This window comes from Callorhinus ursinus, unplaced genomic scaffold (genome assembly GCF_003265705.2).
Source record: "Callorhinus ursinus isolate GAN/ISIS: 27379988/994484 unplaced genomic scaffold, GSC_fseal_2.0 scaffold50, whole genome shotgun sequence".
Taxonomy (NCBI): Eukaryota; Metazoa; Chordata; class Mammalia; order Carnivora; family Otariidae; genus Callorhinus; species Callorhinus ursinus.
Genome location: NW_027397112.1, coordinates 4,420,860 through 4,434,869, shown reverse-complemented (window position 1 = coordinate 4,434,869; position 14,010 = coordinate 4,420,860). Strand labels below are relative to the sequence as shown.

Here is a 14,010-nt window from a genome sequence, read left to right as displayed (position 1 = left end):
CTGGGCTTTTACATCTCCTTTTGTGAAGAGAGAAAATACAATGATGGGTCCTTCTCAGTCAGCCCTTTCTGGCCCTTCACTACTCAACCTCAGGGTTTGCCTGTCCACTCTTTATCTGTACTCTTTCCGAGTTATTTCATCCAAACCCATGGCACCATCTACCTGTGGGTAACTCCAGAATTTAAATCTTCAGCCCTAACATCTTCACTCAGCTGACAATCCATCAGGAAAACATCACCAATACCATGAATATAACCCGTCTATTCTGTTTTCCTATTTTCTCAACCACCCTAGCTCAAGACAATATTAAGTGTAATAGTTTCCTAACGGTCCTCCTGTTTCCACACTTCCTTTACAATCTACTCATCATTTAACAATCAGAATGCATTTTTAATTTTTTTATTATTAATTTATTTATTTACATTTTTAGGGAGGGGAGAAGGGCAAAGGAAGAGGGAGAGAGAGAATCTTAAGCAGGCTCCATATACAGTGCAGAGCCAGCTGTGGGGCTCAATCTCACAACACTGAGATCATGACCTGAGCTGCAATCAAGAGTTGGATGCTTAACCAACTGAGCCACCCAGGCACCCCCAGAATGCATTTTTTTAAACATGCAAATCAGATCGTGTTACTCCTTTGCTTTAGAACTCTCAATAGCTTCACACTACACTAAGAAAACAAACCAAATTCTTTTCCAGATATTCAAAGACTAAACATGATCTGGCCCCTGGCCCTCCCCTCTAATCTCTCTTTGGCTCTCTAAACTCTATCCACAGTGGCCTTTTCTTTATCATCAAACACATCCAACTCATTCCTTAATTAACAGTTTGCGGGGGCACCTGGGTGGCTCAGTCGGTTAAGCGTCTGCCTTTGGCTCAGGTCATGATCCCAGGGTCCTGGGATTGAGCCCCACATCGGGCTCCCTGCTCAATGGGGAGCCTGCTTCTCCCTCCCCCTCCTCCTGCCGCTCCCCCTGTTTGTGCGTGCACTCTGTCAAATAAATAAATAAAATCTTTAAAAAAAAAAGTTTGCAGAAGCAGTTCCCTTTATCTAAAAAGCTTTGCAATAAAATCCTCACATATTTAGATTTTTCTTGCCATCCAACTCTTAGTTTATCATCTCAACACAGTCCTCCCTAAAGATACAATCTAAGTTACCTGCCTCCCAAGACCACCCCATTATTTCCTTCATAATCCTACTGCTATCAGTAAATATCTCAGTTACTTATTTACCTGTTTCTATCTACCCTTTCTTCCTCTAAAAACATATTTCACATGTTTATTTAATTATTCATCTCTTTTACCATCTCTCTGGTTCATTGCCTAAAATTTTTTATTAGTTTTGTTTTTACCTGCTTGGTCAATTTCTGCTTCAACTTCTAGCTTTAAGAACACATCTTCCAAAGTCGTCATTGAAACACCGTAAGAAATTACACCCAAATTTGAATGCGTGTCTAGAGCAGAAAATAAACCTAAAGGAAAAAAAAAATAAAGAATGTTGTGTAGTTAAGCATATCATCATGAATTATTCTAAAATACACTTTTAAATGGGACAGGACTAAATTTACTCTGCTAACACAGTTCTCAAACATTTTGGTCTCAGAACCCCATTAACATTCCTAAAAATTGCTAAGGACCCCAAGGAATGTTTGATTATAGAGATATAGCTAGTGGATATTTATCATATTATAAATTAAACCTAAGAAATATTTTACAGACAGAATGATAGGCAGGGCACATTAAAGTTGGCTTATGTAGTTCATTCCAGTTAATTAAGAACTTTTTTCCCTAGGAAAAATCAATTAAATTAATATAGAAAATCTGTTAAATGACATAAATGTTACAGGAATTCTGCACAACATATCTGCATCAATAATATCCTTTTGGTTATTAAGAGATCCCTAACAGATACGGAGACTGAGTATGAGTTCCTCATTATAAAGCAGAAGAATAATGTCACAATTAAAATAATTCAAGGGTTTACCATATTATTATGTCCTTCATTATGGAATCATGAAATTGGAAAAGAACTTGAGAACACAAACAACTGTGTTTGTATAATTACATATTCCCAGGAGGCCGCCGAGCAAATGGAGCAATCTTTCTTGACAACAAAGCAAATACATTTACTTAACATATTAGTTACAGTTTCCTGCATAGTGTTTGTAAAAAACAGAAAGAAAAAAAACCCACGTTAGCTTGTAGTTTCTGATTTTCAAATGTAAAGAAGAAACGTAAAATTAAGTAAAGCCACCTAGGAACATGTAAATATTACACAGAAAAATATATAATGAAGTAAATCAAGAAAACCTACTCCCAATGCAAGATCCTGGTTCAACAATCAGGAAACTGAAAGTAATACCTGCAAATTTGTCCATGTCCTTTAAAGGCAAGCTATACACAAGTTGTTGATCATTCTGTTGTAATAAGGTAGCTCCAGGTATATGTTGTTTAACCAGGGAAGAAAGAGATTCAGTGGCACAATATCTGTCTATGTACATGCTAGAGAAAAACAAAAGTCATAATTCTTTTAATAATTAATAAACAACCAAAAGTAAATTCTGAATGCCTGAAGTAAAGTTAGTGCCATAAAAATTGGCCAAACTACATTATGGCAATTCTGAAATATAGTAACAGCAGTTCAAGAATACTATAAAGAATAAAGTCAACCAAGAATGAATGATACCTTAGGCGGTAGCCAATCCCCCATTTACTTTTGAGAAAAATTGAAGAACCAACACATTTCAACATTCCTTGTGATATGACAGCTTTCCTATCTGCAAACAGAAATTTGCATTTCAATTTTTAAGTTAGTAACAGCATTTGCATTTCAATTTTTTAAGTCAGTTGGCATTTATATTTCTCCCATATAAGACACCAATATCATCATTAAATATTCACAACCTTATTAGAAAGAAACCAGATTATCACTTCCTGGTTTTTAAATGAGAACACCGAGGCAATGGGAAAACATATTGTTTGCCCAAGTTTTACACAGCTTTAAGTGACAAAGCCAGACATTGTACCCGCACAGTTCCGATTCTAGAGTCTACTTTCCTAATACTGTTCCGAATATCTCAGACTCTTCCTAAAAGGCTCACAATTTCCTTTATAATCAAATGTAAAAACAAAAAGCAACAACAAAAAAAGCAGTTTGTTGGGTTTTCTAAATACTTTTTTTTTTAAACAAAGATACTACTGAAAAAAATGAATCTACAATGTAGATTGTGCTGAACACTGGCTTCCTTCTGGGAGAGTGGAATTTTGGTACATGGCTATCAGCAGGTGCTTCTACGACCAGCACCCATTAGAAACCTTGGGCGCAGAGTCTCTAATAGGCTTTCCTGGTAGACAACATTTCACATATGTTAACAACTCCTTGCTAGAGAAATTAAACATATTCTGTGTGACTCCACTGGGAGAGGAGTTTTGGAAGCTCATGACTGGTTTCCTCCATGTCTCATATGCCTCTTCGTTTTGCTGATTTTGCTTTGTATCCTGTCAGTCTGTGGTAAGAACTCGTAAGTATAACTATATGCTGAGTCCTGTTAGTTCTCCTGGCAAATTACTCAATCTGAGATGATCTGCAGGACTCCCAAACACAAAAATATGTAATTTTAAAAAAAGTTTAAAACACCCACCTGTGTGAGGTTCACACACCTTCCTTATTCCTTGGGATTTAGTTATCTCTACCCATCTCCTGTTTGGCCCCATGACCTTATCTTTCAAAAATAAACTAAAAATCTCACCAGCAAGAATGTCAGCTTCATCCATGAAATGAGTACTAAACACTGTTACTCGGTTAGATTTTCCGTATTTCAGAAGATTCCAAACAATATGACGAGAACAGGGGTCCATTCCAGCTGTTGGTTCATCTAGCAATAGTATCTGTGTGAAAAAGAGCAGGGAATGGCAGAGAATCCTCAGAAAAACTAAAATACATAAAATTTATGGACATGGGAAACTTTCCCACTTCAAATTATTATTCCAACAAGAAGTATATATTAGATCTGAGTTTTTCACTCATATATGAACTAGCAGAAATTTTTTAAACTATCAATTTGGCAAGTGAATATTTTCCTTGTTTCAATTTTAAAAGACTATTATCAGTAACATATATGACGTAAGTGTAATAACAATCAGATACATAAATTAAAAAATAAAACATCGATGGGGGTTGAGAGAAAGACAACATAAAGCCAGAACCCAGAGTCACCCCAAGCTACAGCAGCAAGGAGAAAGCAGCAGGATGGCGGGGACCCCGAGGGCTCGGGCTGCAGCTTTCTAGCCCTATGCAGAGCCCTGTCACCAGATGGTTCTGTTTTACAGGACAAACAAGAGCCCAGAACAGACACATACGAAATAAAATCAGGAGAACAGTGAAAAACGGAACTATTCCTTTGGTTTTGTTCTGTTTTTAAATTTTATCCTGAACTATTACAAACATATAGAAAACTAAAGAGAATTAGGGCAATACTGTTAAAGCCACCAATGAAATGCAACAAATGCCATTTTTAGGCCATATTTCCTGCAGATCTTTTTTTTAAAGAAATAAAACATTGCAAATATAACTAAAATCCATCCTTTCCATTCCCCTTCCCAGAAGTAACCACCACCATAAATGTTTTATCTTTACGACTCGAGTTTCAAACCTTTTTACTATAATCACATCCATAATAATGAATAGCATTTTATGTATACTGAAACTTTACATATTATTGTATGTAAACATACACTAGATTATATTTGTATATAATACATTAATATTTATTTACCTTTGGATTCCCAAGAACAGCAATTCCTAAAGACAGTTTTCTTTTTTGACCACCACTTAACTTTTTAGCTTGATTACCTTTGATAGCCTGCATGTCTAAATCCAGTAAAACCTTCTGCACCTGTAAAGTGAGAACAATGTTATTTTTTAAATTATACGATTAATAATTATCAATATTAATTTTTAAGTGTCTCGATTTTAATATCAACTTAAAAAAGTTCTTTTAGTACAGACTTTAATTTTGACATGTATTCATATATAATTTTGAAATAACAGATAAAAAGATTCCTGATTGATAGGTCTGTTTTACTTTTGTGACTTCCTGGGTACTGGTGAAGGGATCAGTTAGAAACCTCTATGTGTGTGTGTGTGTGTGTGTGCGTGTGTGTGTGTGTGTGTGCGTGTGGTAGAGGAAAGGAGGCAGATGTGAAAGGAAAGGAAAGGAAGGAAGAAAAGAAAAACCTATACTGAGAGGCTAGTTTCCTCCAGATGAAACAAGGACTATTTTATATGTGCTAAAATATTTACTCCAAATTCCATCCAATTCTTTGTAATAAATTTGTTTACTGACTCAGAACAGGTTTTTATTTAGATTTTCATGCATTTTTTTACAACAGTTATTACGAAAGGTTAGTAATTTTTAGGGAATAAAGTAAAAATTTCTATATGAATGACATACTTCTTGTATTACATTATTGGCTGGTATTCCTTTGATTGAAGCCAAAATGGATAAGTTTTCTTCTACTGTCAAAACATCAAAGTATATATCTAACTGTGGACAAATGCCAATCATTTTTCTTGCTTCAAACATTTCGTCTATTTCTGAGACTCTGTGTCCATATATAGATGCAAATCCTAAAAGCAAAATATATATTTAAATTTATATTAACTATATTAAATATTAAAAAGTCTATATGCCTTAATGTACACTAAAAATTTAGTTACCTGTATGTAGTAAATATATAAAGTATGAGTTAATATAAACTTGGAAGATACAACAAACTCTCATTTCCATACTATTGGTGATCTGCTTCCACCTCATTTCCAATCTCATTTTCCTTCATTTTCAGGTGATATTACACAGTGGAAAGAGCAAGGAATCGGAGCTTAACACTAAAAATAATTCTGTCCTGGTGCTTAACACTAAAAATAATTCTGTCCTGGTACATTATTTACACTTATATTTCAGTAGCAATTTTCCTTCATTTCCAGGCATTATTCAATAGTGGAAAGAAGAAAGAAACTAAAAAATTTCCCCTAACTAGATATGTGGTCTTGAGAAAATCAGTCTGAATTCCAGCTGTTCTCTTCTATAAACTAAATACAAAATATCCTACTTAAATTTAAGAACTATTAAATCAATGTGATAATGTAAGAATTATAACAAAAATCATAAATTCCTATTAAATATAAGATATTACCACTATCACATTAAAAAGTGACACAATTAGGGATAAGCAACAAAACTAATTTCAGAAGTTAAACTATATTTTAAGAAATGCAGATTCAATACATGGAAATTCTTGGAATTTCTTTTTTTATCTTTTATAAAAAATTTTTTATTGTTATGTTAATCACCATACATTATATCATTAGTTTTTGATGTAGTGTTCCATGATTCATTGTTTGTGCATAACAGAATGTGCTCCAAGCAGAATGTGCCCTCTTAAATACCCATCATCAGGGGAAATTCAGCCTTTCTTAAAATATTTATTGTACTGCCACTCTATTAGGTTATTGTGGAAATATGGAGCTGCCATATTAAATTCTCACCTATAGGGCAATCACATACAACAATTATATGTTTAAGGTATTACTCTTATAATTCTATTTTAGGAGATGGTATTGATATTTATCATTCTTTCCTTTTGAACTGTTGTTGCATATTTAAAAATCTGTACCTACAATCTAAAATATTTATAGGTCTCATTTAATTTCCAATTAATTACTGATTTCTCCTTTCTTGAAAATGAAAATACACACAAATATCTGATAAAATAAGTAACAAAATCAGATCCTTTTTACTTTATTAAACATGATTGACTCATTTATATTTTCTATTGAAAAACAAACGTGTATAATAAAAAAATAATAAAACACATTTACAGACACTGAGGTTGGTCTCAAATCATTGGAAAAAATCAATCTGTACATGTTTGGATGAATCAAGGATAAATAATAAATGATATAATTTATATAAATATAAATCAAGGATAAATAATTATATTATGGTACCTTGGTTAATAACACTAATAAACCGAAGTAAGAGATTTTTTAAGTCAGAAAACTCTCACCATCAGAAGGCGGGCATAGTCCACAAAGAATATTCATCAATGTACTCTTTCCTGTTCCACTGTGGCCAAGTAACGCAGTAATCTGACCCTCATATATGTCAAATGACAAATCTAATTCAGAAAAGAAGACTCAAATGTGATTTTTATTTCTGTTGAGCTACGCAAAATAGTAACGAATACTTGAATAATCTTTAAATAAATCAGTAAGTTCAATGACAGATTTAAAGTTATTAGCGTATTTAATACCATAATACTTAATATTATAGGATAAAAATTCCTTGTTACAGTCAATGCTATGGGCAACAAGAAAAGTAGTAAAGATAAACTTATTTTTTGTTATATTAACAGATTTCAAGAATATACAAAACATTGGGGAGGGGTTCTGTGAACCCAGTTTGGGGACTTTCTAAGATAATTAAAACAAACAAAAATTTGTTTCCAAGGGTATTAACAAGGTTAAACACTGGTAAAAATCTAGAAATTAATCAATAGCATGGGAATGGAAGAGTAAATGCCTTAGAAATTCAATTTAAATGAAAGAAACATGGGGAACCTGGGTGGCTCAGTTGGTTGGGCATCTGACTCTTGATTTCAGCTCAGGTCATGATCTCAGGGTCGTGAGATATAGCCCCGAGTCGGGCTCTATGCTCAGAGGGGAGCCTGCTTGAGATTCTCTCTCCTTCTGCACCTCCCCCCCCCCACTCTCTCTCTCCTCTAAAAAAAATAAATTAAATAAATAAATAAAACATAAAATGAAGAAGTATCACTAGATGGACGTGTCAATGACTAAAGGACAAAAGACAGGGACCTGAAAACCCAGTTTTGAATCACTGTAGATCCTGATTTGATGAAGGTGACCTGGGATTCTGAGTTATCCCTAGAGCTTTAGGCCAGAAGCAAAACTAAATCCTCTCTAGAGGAAGATCGCATCATCCAGAGCATCAAATAATCTCTACAGTTTTCATATGCAATACACACTCAGTCAAAGCCAAGCGGGCAGGAAACAGCAAGAGAAGATCAAAACCCAAGAGAAAAGACAGGTGACAGAAACAGACCTAGAAGAGATTTAGATATTGACACCATAATATTCTAAAACAACCATTCTATCATGCTCTCAAGAGAATGTTGACAAAGCACTAAAAACCACATAAAAGAACCAAGTGGCAAGACAAAAACTGGAAAGGATAAGTGAAAAATATTTCCATACATAGTCTAATCAGATTAGGCTGAACCGCAGAAAATTAGTAAATGACAAGAAACATCATAAGCAAATACCTAGACTAAAGCAGAGAGACAAAACAATAAAAAATTCAGTAGAGAGAATGAAAGACAACTGGGATAAAATGAAAAGTCATAAACCTGTAATAATAAACCTAAAGGGAGAGAAAAGATAGGACAAAGGCAAACTGGAAAAGAAATGGTGGAGAATATTTTTAAAAAGAAGACAGACATCAAGCGAGAGATTCAAGAAGCACTTATATACCCAAAGTAGAATAAATGTAAAACAAACAAACACCACCAAGGCAGGTGGTAGTAAAACTGTGGAAAACCAAAAAAAGATCTTTCAAAACAGCCAGGGTAAACATATATACCAACAACAGGGAAAGAATAAAACTAACAGCTGTCTCTGCAGCTCAAACAATGGAAACAAGAAGACAGGTTACATTTTCAAGTGCTGAAAAAGAATAACCATCAAACTAAAATTATATATTCAGAGAAATATCCTTCAAAACTAAAGGTGAAAGAAAGATATTTGCAAACAAAAACTGAGAAAATGTATCATTGTTAGACCTGCATTAAAGAAAACAGCAAAAACATCTTTTTCATGCACAAGGAAAATTATCCTAGATAGAAGATCAGAAATGCAGGAAGTAACAAAGATAAATGATGTGGTAAATATATAGGTAAATATAAAAACAACGCTAATAACATTATCTCTGGTTTAAAATGTACGTAGAATTAAAATACATGAAAACAACAGCATATAAGTTGGAAGAGGGCTAAAAGGGATAAGTAAGGATAAAAGTAAGGTCCCGGACTTCTTTTTCTTCCTTTACTATTTTACAAATACTATTAATTACTAAAGCACTAATTTATAGAAGTCAAGAATATATGTCATAATATCAAGAGTAATTTCTAAAAAAGGCATATACAGCTAAGAAGACAACAGGGGAAACATGAGAAATGGCACAATAAAAAATAACTGCTTCCAGTTCAACTAGCTTATTGAAGGATGAGAGACCATATAAAAAAAGGCAAATTATCCCACCTACAGTCCACTAGACCAGCTAGCCTATTAGCCAATTATGTATGCGCCCAGACCACCATCCAATCCCAGATAATCCACGAACTGACTGAAGAGCTGCCCAGGCAAACTGGAGATTCCTTAGCCATTGTAAAATAATGGATGCCTTCAGCCACTGAGCATTAGGGTGCCTAAGCTTAATGGTTAGAGCAGAAATAGATAAATGATTCCATACCGAGAAGCTAGGAAAAGGAGAATAAATTAAACCCAAAGAAAGTAGTAATAAAGAAATAACAAAGAGAATAACACAGCTCAATAAACTACAAAGCAAATATATGATAGAAAACTAACAAAGTCAGGGGCACCTGGGTGGCTCAGTCATTTAATCGTCTGACTCCTGGTTTTGGCTCAGGTCATGATCCCAGGATTGTGAGATCAAGCCCCGTGATAGGCTCTGTGCTCAGTGCAGAGTCTGCCTGGATTCTCCCCTCTCGCTCTACCCAGGCCCCTCCCCGACTCATGTTCTCCCTCTCGCTCCTCACTCTCTCTGTCTCAAATAAATAAATAAACTCTTTAAAAAAAAAAAAGAAAACCATCAAAGTCAAAAGTTGATTCCTTGAAAGATTAATAAAATTGACAAACCCACTGTAAAGCAAATGAAAAAAATAATCACAAATTACTAAATGAAGAGAGGGAACATCATTACAGCCTCTACAGACATTAAAAAGATAAGAAGAGATTATTATGAACAACCTGTAACAATCAATTTGGCAATTTAAATGAACAAATCCCTTGAAAATAACTCACCAAAACAGACACAGTGCTGAAAACTTATAAATCTGATTCTAATGCACTTCCATGTAATTCTTTACATGAGAATGCAAAGTGCCCAAAACACAATATTTAAAGTTATCAAGACGAACTATACAGCTATGATAGTTAAAATAGTTAGAAGCAAGGACAGATAAACAGACCAGTGGAACAAAAGAGTTCAGAAGTTAAACCACAAATTTATAATCACTTGGTTTAATTTTTTTTTTTTAGAGGGGGGTGGTGAGCAGAGGGAGAGAGAGAATCTTAAGCAGGCTCCATGCCCAGAGCAGAAGCCCAATGCAGAGCTCGATCTCACAACCCAGAGTCACTTGATTTAATTATTAAAATAACACTACTGAGATATGGTTGACAAACAATAAACTGTACATATGTCAAACAATCTGCTAAGTTTGACATGTGTATATAACCATAAAACCATCACCACTATCAAGATAATGAACATATCCATCTCCACAAAAAGTGCTGCTTTAAAATATCTCTCCCGGGCACCTGGGTGGCTCAAGTCGGTTAAGAATCTGCCTTCGGCTCAGGTCATGATCCCAGGATCATCGGGCTCCTTGCTCACTGGGGAGCCTGCTTCTCCCTCTGCCTGCCGCTGCCCATGCTTGTGCTCTCTCTCTCTCTCTCTCCCTCTGACAAATAAAATCTTTAAAAAAATAATAGTAAAAATAAAATGTCTCCCCCTTCTGCCTGTTCTACCCACATTTACCCATCTCCAGATAATCACTGATCTGTGTTTTTTCACTAAAGACTAGTTCTGCCTCTTCTATAATTTTATACCAATTTAATCATATGCTATTACTATTTTATTTCTGACTTCTTTCACTTAACAGAATTATTTTGAGATTCATCCATGTTGTAGCATGTATCAAGAATTCATTCCCTTTTTTTTGCTGAATAGCACTGCACTGTATGGGTGTACCACAGTTGGGTTTGTGTATTTACCTACTGATAAGACATTTAGGTTGTTCTCAGTTTTTGTCTAACAAATAAGGTTACAATGAATATTCATATATAAGTCCTACTATAAAATTATGCTCTTGGCCAAATACCTAGAAGTAAAATGGCTAGATCACATTACAGGTGTATATTTAACTTTTTCAAAAGCTGTCAAACTATTTTCCAAAATAGTTGTGCCACCTCACATTTCCTCCAGCAGTGCATGAGTTCTAGCTGCACATCTTCACCAATACTTGGCATGATCAGCCTTTTCCAATTTTAATTGTTCTACAGTGCTGTGTGGGGACAGATGGTAGCTCCATTTGTGATAAGCATAGCATAACGTATAAAAAATAATAATTTTAATCATTCTACTAAATATGTTTAAGGTTTTAATCTACATTTCCCTAATAAGTGATAATGTTGGACATCTTTTCATGTGCTTATTTGCTATCCTCGTATCTTCTTTGGCAAAGAGTCTATTCAAATACTCTACCCATTAATTGGGTTGTTTCTTATTATTGAGTTTTGAGAAATCTTTATATATTCTGGATCAAAGTCCTTGATCAGATATATGATTTACAACTATTTCTCCCAGGTCTGTAGTTTGTCTTTTCATTCCCCTTAACAGGGTCTTACAAAGAACAGAAGTCTTCTTAATTTTTATAGTCCAATTTATCAATGAGTTATTTTACGGTGCCATATCTTGAGAAATTTTCATCGAACCCAAGGTTTCAAAGCTTTTCTCCTATGTTCTGCTCTTTTTGAAGTTTTACAGTTTAAGGTTTTACATTTAGGTGTATGACTCATTTTTCAGTTAGTTTTTGTATATGGTGCCCAAGATAGACCAACACTCACTTTACTTAATTGTTTCAACAGCATTTGTTTAAAAGTCCATCTTTTCTCTAGGAGGTTATCTTTACACCTCTGTCAAAAATCAGCTATGCCATATATATATGGGCCTACTTCTGTGCTCTCTGTTCTGTTTCACTGATCTATTTTTCTGTCGTTTTTATACCAAAATTACACTGCCTTGATAAATGGAACATTTATATGAAGACTTCAAACAAGGTAATACTAGTTCTCCAACTTTGTTTTTTTTTCAAAGGGGTTTTGAGTATCCTAGGTCATGTGCATTTTCACGTAAATTTTAGAGTCAGTTTGTCAAAATCTACAAAAAAGAGTCTCATAGGAATTTTAATTGTGTCTGAATCTATTGAAATCTGAGTAAAGTTGACATCTAGCATTGAGTCTTCTTACCCATGAACTCAGTATCTCTACTTATTTACATATTCAATTTCTTTCAGCAATGTTTTTTTATTTTTCAGGGTACAAACCTGTTACAACTTTTGTCAGACTTACCTATAAATGTATTTTTAGATACTAAGAGATATACCATTTTTTAATGTTAACTTTTTAGTAGTATATAGGAATATAATTGATTTTTCCATATTTATCTTATATCCTGTCCTCTTCGCTAAACTAAATTCACTTTTTAGTTCCACCAACTTTTTTGTAAATCTCATCAGATTTTTTAAACGGACACTTACGAACTGTAAATAAAGTTTCACTGCTTCCTCTCCAATCTGGATGCCTCCAGAGTACTGGTGAATGTATCTTACTAGCTGAGGGCCTCCAGAGCCAGACCAGGTTTCCCTGAGAAGACAGGACTCTGCCTCAATACCGCAGCACAGATCTCCTGAGCTTCCAGTCTGCCAGCCTAGCCTGTGACTTTTGGACCCAAGACTGCAACTTCAACCCTTGCCTCGGTTTCCAAGCTGCCACTCTGCCCTACAGACTTCAGACTTGCGGGCCCCACGATCAAGTGAACCAATTTCTTAAGAAGAACCTCCTCTTTCAGTCCTTCCCGTAGCTCTCCAGGTCACCAGCTGTCTGCGTGTGTTCCTGTGTCTGAGTGTGTATGTATTCTACTCCTTCGGAGGAATCCTGACCCATTGTTAAACACTCCACAAATCGCACAATAGTTTCCAGGGCAAATAATTACCAGACTCAAAATGTCAGTCGTACTGTACTGACACCGAGAAACCCTGTGCTGGGTCAAAAGGGAAAAAAAAATTAACACATATATACATACATAATAATAAATCAAAAAAGGACATAGACTTATTCAAATAGTTGAATACTCTTCTTTTTTTTTTTTTTAAGATTTTATTCATGAGAGAGAGAGAGCACAAGCAGAGGGAGGGGCAGAGGGAGAGGGAGAGGGAGAAGCAGGCCTCCCGCCGAGCAGAGAGCCCGACACGGGACTTGATCCTAGGACCCTGGGATCACAACCTGAGTTGAAGGCAGATGCTTAACTGAGCCACCCAGGCGTCCCAATAGTTGAATATTTTTCATCTTTAATAGATACTACTTTTTCCTTTTACTATTTCGATGTCGTTAATTTTATTATGAGTATTAATTACATAAATAAATGAAAGTACCACTAAAAGAAAGAGAAAATTGTGGTAAAGAAGTTTAAATTTCCCACCAACTATGCAAATTTTTTCCAATTTGCACTTTACAATTACGTACTGATACAAGGAAAGCTACTTACTTCTCAAAGCCTCCACATTTTCACCTTTCTTTCTGTATGTCTTCTGAATACCACTGATTCTGAAAAACACCATTTTCTACTTAAGTATTTAAAGTAAATTATAAGGATGTGTGTTTCCACGTATAATATTTTTATCAAAGCTGTCATATTTAATAGGAATAATAATAAAGTACCTTTCTACTAAAACAATAAACCTAAGAGAGCTGACAATAATTATAAAATTATTTTAAGGAAACCACAGAAGTATATAGTACTCCTCTCCATTTTAAGTGTTATTCATTTTTCATAACAAGCCACCTTCTAAAAACAAAGCATTTGGCCCAAGAAATTTATAGATTTCTTTTCATCTTTGATACTTTTCTATTTAT

General features: G+C 34.6%; 1 protein-coding gene across 4 annotated transcripts in view; it reads right to left on the bottom strand.

Moving 5' to 3' along the window:
- Positions 1 to 14,010, bottom strand: part of ABCA5 (ATP binding cassette subfamily A member 5) — a 140,914-nt gene that overhangs the window by 38,127 nt on the left and 88,777 nt on the right. For all 4 annotated transcript variants that reach the window (XM_073883197.1, XM_073883196.1, XM_025889901.2 and 1 more), the window contains exons 11-18: positions 13,643 to 13,701; positions 7,068 to 7,178; positions 5,453 to 5,628; positions 4,775 to 4,894; positions 3,749 to 3,887; positions 2,686 to 2,776; positions 2,362 to 2,501; positions 1,352 to 1,471 (exon numbers count right to left, since the gene is read on the bottom strand). In XM_073883197.1, the coding sequence (XP_073739298.1) occupies positions 1,352 to 1,471; positions 2,362 to 2,501; positions 2,686 to 2,776; positions 3,749 to 3,887; positions 4,775 to 4,894; positions 5,453 to 5,628; positions 7,068 to 7,178; positions 13,643 to 13,701 (956 nt within the window). The remainder of the gene's footprint in view (positions 1 to 1,351; positions 1,472 to 2,361; positions 2,502 to 2,685; positions 2,777 to 3,748; positions 3,888 to 4,774; positions 4,895 to 5,452; positions 5,629 to 7,067; positions 7,179 to 13,642; positions 13,702 to 14,010) is intronic.